This window comes from Carlito syrichta, unplaced genomic scaffold, assembly GCF_000164805.1.
Source record: "Carlito syrichta isolate Samal-C Ts95f unplaced genomic scaffold, Tarsius_syrichta-2.0.1 Scaffold287424, whole genome shotgun sequence".
Lineage (NCBI taxonomy): Eukaryota > Metazoa > Chordata > Mammalia > Primates > Tarsiidae > Carlito > Carlito syrichta.
In genome coordinates, this window is record NW_007231520.1 from 182,487 (window position 1) to 190,601 (window position 8,115).

The following is an 8,115-nucleotide window of genomic DNA, read 5'->3' on the forward strand; positions in this document are numbered from 1 at the left end:
AAGGTCATATTTTCTCTCTCTCTCTAATTTTTTTTTGAGTTGGATCTCACTCTGTTGCCCAGACTGGAGTGCAGTGGCACACTCCCAGCCACCGCAACCTCGACCTGCTGGGTTCCGACAATCCTTCTGCCTCAGCCTTCCAAGTAACTGGAACTACAGACGTGTGCTACCACGCCTGGCTAATTTTTGATTTATTGTAGAGATGAGGTCTCGCCAGGTTGCCCAGGTGGGTCTCGAACCCGTGGGCTCAGGCAATGCACTCACCTCAGCCTCCCAAAGTGCTGGGATTACAGGCTGAGCCACCGAGCCCAGCTTCTTTCTCTTTTTTAACAGGGTCTTGCTATGTTGCCAGTCAATTCTCCCATCTTAGCCTTTTGAGTAGCTGGGATTACAGGTATGTACCACTGCACCGTTTTCTTCTTTTTCTTCTTTTTTGCAGGAGGTCACTTCGATGCCCTGTTTGAAAGGGGTGGAGCCTGGACAGGACAGCGACTCTGATGGGAGGCTGCCTCCTCCCCTTCCACTCACGACTCTCACCATCTTTGCCCGGTTTTTCCACTTCCTTGGTGGCCCCTAATGGCCAGATCAACAAACTCCCGAAAGCCCAGCAGTGAGGGAGACGGGCTGAGGAGGAAACACGCAGCAGCCTCCTCTCGGGCCCACTTTATTTGGGAGCAGGCGCAGGGAAGCATCTAGGCCTGCTGCGCCTGCAGCAGCGCCCGCACCTGGCCGATCTGCCAGTCGACGCTGGAGCGCGCCGTGCCCCCCAGGGCTCCATACTGCTCCACGCTGTGCCCGTAGTCCCACACGTGGCTCACGTCGCCTGAGAAAAGGGGGCTGGGGAAAATGGGGAGACAGGCCAGGGCAGCGCGTCACCCCTGCCTCAGGTGCCCAGGCTTGCCTCCTAGCAGAGGGAAGGGAGTGGGCCGCACCTGATGGTCTGTAGCTCCTGCAGTGACAGCTGGTTCAGGGCCACCCCCTTGGTCTCTGCCATGAACACAGCTTTCCCAGAAGCCTCGTGGGCCTGGCGGAATGGCATCTGGGGCACAGGGGCAAAGGGCAGGCTGAGGCAGGGCCCGGTGTCTGCGTCCCTTGCCCCTCCACCCGGCTGCCACACACCACTTACCCCTTTGCGGACCAGGTAGTAGGCAAGGTCAGTGGCCAGCATGTCAGGGCTGAGAGCCTGCGCCATGTTCTCACGGTGGATCTGGGTGCCGGCGAGAGAGTGGTGAGAGTGGTGAGAGAGTGGAGACTCAGGGGCCTGAAGCTGCCAGCCCCAGGCACAGAGCCTGCCCCCCTGTCAGGATGTCCCCTGCCTCGGGTGGATCCTTTCCTACTCACCCAACTCTGGTGGCTCTCTGCCTGAACCATCTCATAATTATTGATCACTTTTAGATGGGCTACTGGTGTTGCCTTTTTGTTTTTTGAGTCAGAGTCTCTCTCCATGGCCCAGGCGCATTCAGGGCAACCACAGTGCCGACCTGCTGGGCTCCAGTGATCCTTCCGCCTCAGCCTTCCAAGTAGTCAGAACTACAGGCGTGCACTACCACACCTGGATTTTTTTATTTTTATTTTTTATTATAGAGACGAGGTCTCGCCAAGTTGCCCAGGCTGGTGGGCTCAGGCAAACCACTCACCTCAGCCTTCCCTAGTGCTGAGATTACAGGCTGAGTCACCAAGCCCAGCTGGTGTTGCCTTTTCAAAGACTCCTTATCTTTAGCATGTATCAGAATTACCTGGAGGATTTATTAAAAATACAAATCATGGCCGGGCGTGGTGGCTCAAGTCTGTAATCCCAGCTCTTTGGGAGGCCGAGGTGAGAGAATTGCCTGAGACCAGGGGTTCAAGACCAGCCTGGGCAACTTGGTGAGACCTCGTCCCTACAATAAATCAAAAAATTTGTCAGGTGTGGTGGCACATGCCTGTAGTTCCAGCTACTTGGAAGGCTGAGGCGGAAGGATCATCTGAGCCCAGCAGGTTGAGGCTGCGGTGGCCGTGAGCATGCCACTGCACTCCAGCCTGGGCAACAGACTGAGACTCCAACTCAAAAAAAAATAACCAAACAAAAAACAAATCACCAGGGCCAACCTAGGATCTCTGATTCGGTTATCTGGAATGGGGCTTAGGATTGCGTTTCTCACAAGTTCTCGGATGACACTGATGCAGCTAGTTTGGGACATGCTTTGAGAACCAGTGCCTTAGAGACATATCCCAAACTATTTAGGAATGAAATGATATGATGATGAGACTGTGCTTCCAAATAATGGGGAGGTGGGGTACTGGGGAGGGTAGTGGGCAAAGATAGCTGAGACAGGAACGGCCACATATTGTGTTTGGAGCCGGGTGTCAGCACGTAGGTTCATTAAGCTTTTGCTAACTGTTGTGTACTGAAATCTCCTGTAATAATTGATTAAAAAGAAATCTGGGCCGGACTCGGTGGCTCAGCCTGTAATCCCAGCGTTTTGGGAGGCCGAGGTGAGTGGATTGCCTGAGCCCACGGGTTCAAGACATGCCTGGGCCACTTGGTGAGACCTCATCTCTACAATAAATCAAAAATTAGCCGGGCGTGGTAGCACGCGCCTGTAGTTCCAGCTGCTTGGAAGGCTGAGGCGAAGGATCACCGGAGCCCAGCAGGTCGAGGCTGCGGTGGCCGGGAGCGGCCACTGCACTCCAGTCTGGGTGACAGAGTGAGACTCCAACTCAAAAAAAAGAAAAAGAAATCTGGTCTGGCCAGTTGACAGACCTGGGGCCCTTGCATTTAATCCACTGCAGCTGCTTTTGTCCTTTTGCTGTTTCTAGGAACAAACATAACCCCTCCCCTGCCCTAGGTCCTCCAGCCCATCTCACCTTCTCCCAAGATCACCCTCCTGGCATGCCCACCCCAGAGTCGAGGGCCAAGGGGAGAAGAGGCAGGTGGCTGGGGGAGGGTATGTCTTGCCTTCAGTGTAGAAATGACGCCAGTGGCCACCTGGAGGACGGCACTCATGGTGTCTGACACTTCAAACACGGCTTCCTTGTCCTCCTGGGAGGCACACAGCAGGGGGTAAGGGCCCAGTAGCCCCTGGTACCCCACCCGTCATCCCTCACAGTCCCACCCCCGCTAAGGCAACCCACCACCTTCCACTGGGAACATTCAGCCTTCCAATGAAGGGAAGGCAGACAGCTCCAAGGGCGGTCTCAGGGCCTTGAGCACAGGATAGGAGGTGGCCATTCTAGGGGCCCCGCCTGGGTGTGCCGGCGCCCTAAAAACTGGTGTGTAGGCAGGTAGGGCCCTCACTCACCGCCCCCAGCCTCGCACCTGTAAGTCCTTGTTGTAGGTGCTCGGAAGTCCCTTGAGGGTCATCAGGAGCCCAGCACACTGCAGGATGAGTGAGGCTCAGGTGCTGGGACCTGGAGCCTGTCCCCTCAGGGCCCGTTGGGTCCACCCAGAGGCCCTGTCCCTCTGTCTGTCCTGCTCACCCGCCCAAATACACGCCCCGCCTTGCTCCGGATCAGCTCCAGGCTGTCTGGGTTTTTCTTCTGGGGCATCAGGCTGCTTCCAGTGCTGGGGACAGAGAGGCTGGGACTGAAGGGGCTTGACTGCCCCCTGGCTGGTCCGCTGGTGGGGCAGGGCGGGGCAGGTCTGGCGGCACATCATCTAGGTCTGAGCAAGGGGTGGGGAGGGAGGAAGCCATGCTGGGGGAACAGAGGCAGGGCAGCTCAGGCCTTACCTGTAGGCATCCGAGAGCTGCACGAAGCTGAATTCCTTGGTGCCATAGAGAATGAGATCCTCAGCCATCCTGCTGAGGTGGGTCATGCACAGCGAAGCCCAGAACAGAAACTCAGCTTGAGAGGGAGAGAGGCTCTCTGGTTCCTGGGCCTCTCTTGCTCCCCACCTAGCCTCCATCCAGGGGATGGGAGGGGACTGGAGACAAGCTGGGCTGGGGACAAAGGTGGGCCCTGGTGTTGCGGACTGGTCCCCAAGACTCACCCACAAAGTCTCGCTCACTGGTGGCATCCATGCTGTTGAGAGTGATGGCCCCAAAGTTCAGCTCTGGGGGTGGGGAAAACGGGGCTGGGCTGGAGGGCAAGAATTGGCTTCTACCCCAGCCAGGTCCACCTCCCCCTGGAGCCCCTCTCAGGGAAGAGGATCAGGGAGGGGCGGGGGGAGGGGCCTTCTGCACAGGTCCCAGGAGGGAGGCAGGAGCCCTGGGTCTCCCAGCATCAGGTGCCCCTGCCAGGGGGGAGCCCTTGCCTTGATAACTTCAGTGCCCACAGTCAATATGTGAAGGCTTCACCCAGGAGGCGCAGGCCCCTACCCTCTCAGCTTAGGTGTGCCTGGGGGACCCAAAGAAGGCTGAGGGTGACTCTCCCCAGGGAGGAGGGGCAGGGCGCCTTACCTGCTCGGAGCAGCTCCCGGTCCACACCCAAAGGATTACCCGCAATGGCCCCGCTGCAGGGACAAGAATTCAGTGACCAGGGCTCCCAGCAGGCAGCCCTAACACGTATACTCGTGCACACCCAGAACCAAGCCCTGGTTACCAAGGTTACAGCCCAGATCTCAGCCTCTTCTCTGGCCTGGTTGCCTGGGGTGCCCAGATCACTTGTCTTCATCCAGGAGAAATGGCAGACCATGGGGAGCAAGTTGGGCTCTTTGGAAAGCTCTGGTTTTGCTTATACACGTACACTAGTTTGGTTGTCCCCTTCTTAGAGAGAGCTGGGGGGGTTCCATGTAGAGTCCCCCTTCTGACTGATTACCTGGCTTTCTGTCATGCTCTGTCCCTCCTGTCTTCTGTCAATCCCCAAGGACCATGCTGACTGTGGAACACCCTCACTAGGCCCTAAGGGCACTGGGGCCTCACTCACCTCCCCAGGGGCAGAACGTTGATCCGCTTCTGCACCTCCAGCAGCCTCTCAGAGTCTCGGGTCAGGGCCACAGCATGGCTGTGGGAAGCCAGGGGCAGGAGGGTCAGGGCAGCCTGGGGCCCTCCCCCCTTCATGGCACCTTCATGGCACCCCGGTACCACACACCCTGCTCACCTCAGGATCCAGTGGCTCCAGCGGATGGGCTGAGCCCTCTGCAGGTGTGTGTACCCCGGGAAGAGGATGTCACGCTCCCTGTGGGGAACAAGAAAGGGCACTGGGCCTGAGGGATGGGGGTCAGGCAAAGCCTGCTTGTGACACCCAGGACCCTGCATGCCTGGGCCACTCCTGGGAAGAGCAGTGCAGGACTTCAAGGCCCTGTCTGCATGAGGGATCAAGTGATCTGCGGACAAAGAGGTCTTAAGGGAAAAGAGTCCAGAAGCAGGCAGTGTGATCCAAGGACTGGGCCAGGGCTGTGGAGCCTCCTGGGATGAGGCATTAGCAGGTACCCCCTAACCCTGGAGCCTCTGTTACTTGGCAGCCCCAAGCAGGGGCCAGAGCAGGGGAGGAGGTCCTTGGTGGGTACGATGTGGCAGTGGGAGCTTGCATTTGTGAACACTCGAGAAGATCCTGAGGACCCCAGAAACAGCTGAGGCACGTTAAAGTGGGCAGGCAGAGGTACTGTGAGGAATGGTTCTGTTTTGCTGTTGTTTTTCTAAATAAGCAGCTTTACTAAGCTGGGCTCGGTGGCTCAGCCTGTAATCCCGTGCCTTTGGGAGGCTGAGGTGAGTGGATTGCCTGAGCTCGCGGGTTTCAGACCCGCCTGGGCAATTTGGCGAGACCTCATCTCTACAATAAATCAAACAACAGCCGGGAGTGGTAGCGCATGCCTGTAATTCTGGCTACTCGGAAGGCTGAGGCGGAAGGATCGCCGGAGTCCAGTAGGTCGAGGCTGCCAGGGCTGGGAGCGGCCACTGCACTCTAGTCTGGGCGACCGAGTGAGACTCCAACTCAAAAAACCAAAAAAACCCCCAGCTTTACTGAGATGTAATTCACATACAAGTTTCCCATTTGAAGTGTACACTTTAGTGAACAGTCATCACCATAAGCAATTTTAGAATGTTTCATCACTCCATAAAGAAACCTTGTACTCAGTCTTGAACTCAGCAGCGGACACACCCTGTTCCTCCTGGCGATCCCTGCCCCACCTCCCAGGCTGACAGTTCTTGTGCCCTTGTCTCCTCCCAGGGGGCTGAGGTCTGTGAGATGGGGTCCCAGGCAGTGAGGAAAGAGAAGCCCTGTCTCTGACACCGCATGGAGACTTCTCAGCAGCTCTCTGGCTGAGCCAAGGAGCTTGTCTGCAAGGAGCAAAGCCAGTCACAAAGACATCAGGTCACAGAAGCCAAAGCCTAGGGTTTTGGCTGTGACTTTTGCCAGCTGGGCTGGGAGGGCATGGGGAGTGTGGGTCACAGGCAGGCTGAGGAGGGAGTTTAGCTGCTCCGGGCACAGCCAGGCCTAGTGTCTTAGCCTCCTGCCCTCAAATCCTCAGATCCTGAGCTAGGGGCCTGGGGGGAGAAGGCTGCAGGAAATGCCGCACTCCCTGCTGCTCTGTCTTGCTCCTGGAGTTCTGGGGCCCCCTGGCTTCCAGGGCCTGGCACCCCACCCTGTACACCCCCGCCACCTAGGTCTTGTGTTCAGGCTGCCCGCCTCAAGGAAGAGGAAGCTGCCTTCATCCTGTCTGCCCCCTGGTTTCCCTGAGGGACTCACGCCTCTGCCCGATCCACCATGGTTCTGATGAGCTCCCAGAGGAGGGCTGAGAGCCGAGCGCAGGTCTGTCGCATCCACAGCCTGAGGTCTGTGACCACCTGCGGTGGGGAGGAGATGGCACTCAGGGAGGCAGAAGCCTTGCCTCCCTGGGGACTCCAGGACCGCTGCTGAGCCCCAGCATTGCCCAGGTTCCCCAAGGTTGAGATGGCACAGAGCAGGGGGCAGAGGGGCTGGCGGCACCTGGTCGTTGCGGCTGCGTCCTGTGTGAAGCTTCCCTGCAGTTTCACCGATGAGCTCCTGGAGGTGAAGGGTGGCCCGGGGTCAGGGTCTGCATGCTCACAGCCCAGAGAGGTCAACCCAGGCAGAGCAGGGTTCCCCTTTGGCCCTGTTGCCCACTCTCCCTACCCCAGTATCCCAGTCCTGCCCAAATCCCTGGCCCTCTCTGCTGAGGCCTCCTTTTCTGGGGTCTTGCCTGCTCTGTCAATGGCGAAGGGAGCAGAGGAAACAGAATGATGGTGTTTATGCCCGGGCTAGGCAAAGAGGGGAGGCCAAGAAGGGGGTGGAGGGTGGGCAGTCATACCTTTAGGCGCCGCTCATTGGCTGTGTGGATGTCCTCATCATTTGGGTGGAGCTTGAAGGTGCCCTGGGCCCACTCCTCAGCCACCTACAGTGGAAGGCAGCAACCCTGGGGTCAGGTGGGCAGGAGTCAGCAGCCAAGAGGGCCCCTGCCCTGGTCCCACCTGCTCCTTGACGACTGACTGTCCCTGTTCAGGAGGCTAGTTGTGGAAGTATACTTAAGGAGGGGCCTGGTCCAGCCCCCACCCCTGAGGGAGCATCTCAGGTCCAGCACAACCTTTACCCACAAGCCGTGAGGGCCACAGGGATCATTAAAGGATGAAGAGGGACAGTCACCACAGCACATGTTTATACAGCAGCTCTCTAAGATATATAATTACTACAATATGACGCCAAAGGCTTGGAACATTGCAATCTTCGCTCGGGGATTTGGTGGGAGCCTGGGCCCACAGGGAGGGATTCTAGGGTGGGGCTTGGAGCCTGGTGAGTACCTTGTCCAGGCCATGAAGTATCCGGTCCATCTCGGCCTTGGTGAGGAGGCCTGCCTTCTCCAGGCCCCTGCTGTAGGCTTTGCTGCCCTGTACGTCCACCTCCCACAGGTGCCGGTCATAGGCGATGGACGAGTTGAACTTCTCCATGATGGGGTCCACTGCGCCCACAAACCGGCCACCCCACAGCTTCCCGCTCTAGTCAGGAGAACAGGAGCAATTAATCTCCTCCACATTCTCCAGAACACTGCCTTATGCATAGAGTCCTCAGGAAAGTTATCGAGTCTGATGGGGGCCATGGAGCAGGATTATTATTATTTTTTGAGTTGGAGTCTCACTCGGTTGCCCAGACTGGAGTGCAGTGGCCGCTCCCGGCCACCGCAGCCTCGACCTGCTGGGCTCCGGCGATCCTTCCGCCTCAGCCTTCCAAGTAGCCTGCTAC

At 57.9% G+C, this 8,115-nt stretch overlaps 1 protein-coding gene across 3 annotated transcripts; it reads right to left on the reverse strand.

Annotated features, from left to right (window-relative positions):
* Positions 1 to 611: 611 nt before the first annotated feature.
* On the reverse strand, positions 612 to 7,867 carry ASL (argininosuccinate lyase). 3 transcript variants are annotated; one of them, XM_008052741.1, is made up of 15 exons: positions 7,677 to 7,867; positions 7,190 to 7,273; positions 6,850 to 6,906; positions 6,610 to 6,707; positions 5,020 to 5,097; positions 4,846 to 4,923; positions 4,380 to 4,432; positions 3,971 to 4,033; positions 3,711 to 3,825; positions 3,460 to 3,544; positions 3,299 to 3,358; positions 2,939 to 3,022; positions 1,127 to 1,207; positions 933 to 1,039; positions 648 to 837 (listed from the first exon to the last, which is right to left on the reverse strand). In XM_008052741.1, the coding sequence occupies exons 1-15, from the start codon at positions 7,821 to 7,823 to the stop codon at positions 693 to 695; spliced, it is 1,335 nt and encodes a 444-aa protein (XP_008050932.1). In that variant the 5' UTR covers positions 7,824 to 7,867; the 3' UTR covers positions 648 to 692. The 3 variants fall into 3 exon arrangements, with proteins under 3 accessions (XP_021565510.1, XP_008050932.1, XP_021565511.1); XM_021709835.1 differs by lacking the exon at positions 3,299 to 3,358 and having other exon boundaries at positions 612 to 837; XM_021709836.1 differs by lacking the exon at positions 4,846 to 4,923.
* Between the last annotated feature and the right edge of the window lie 248 nt (positions 7,868 to 8,115).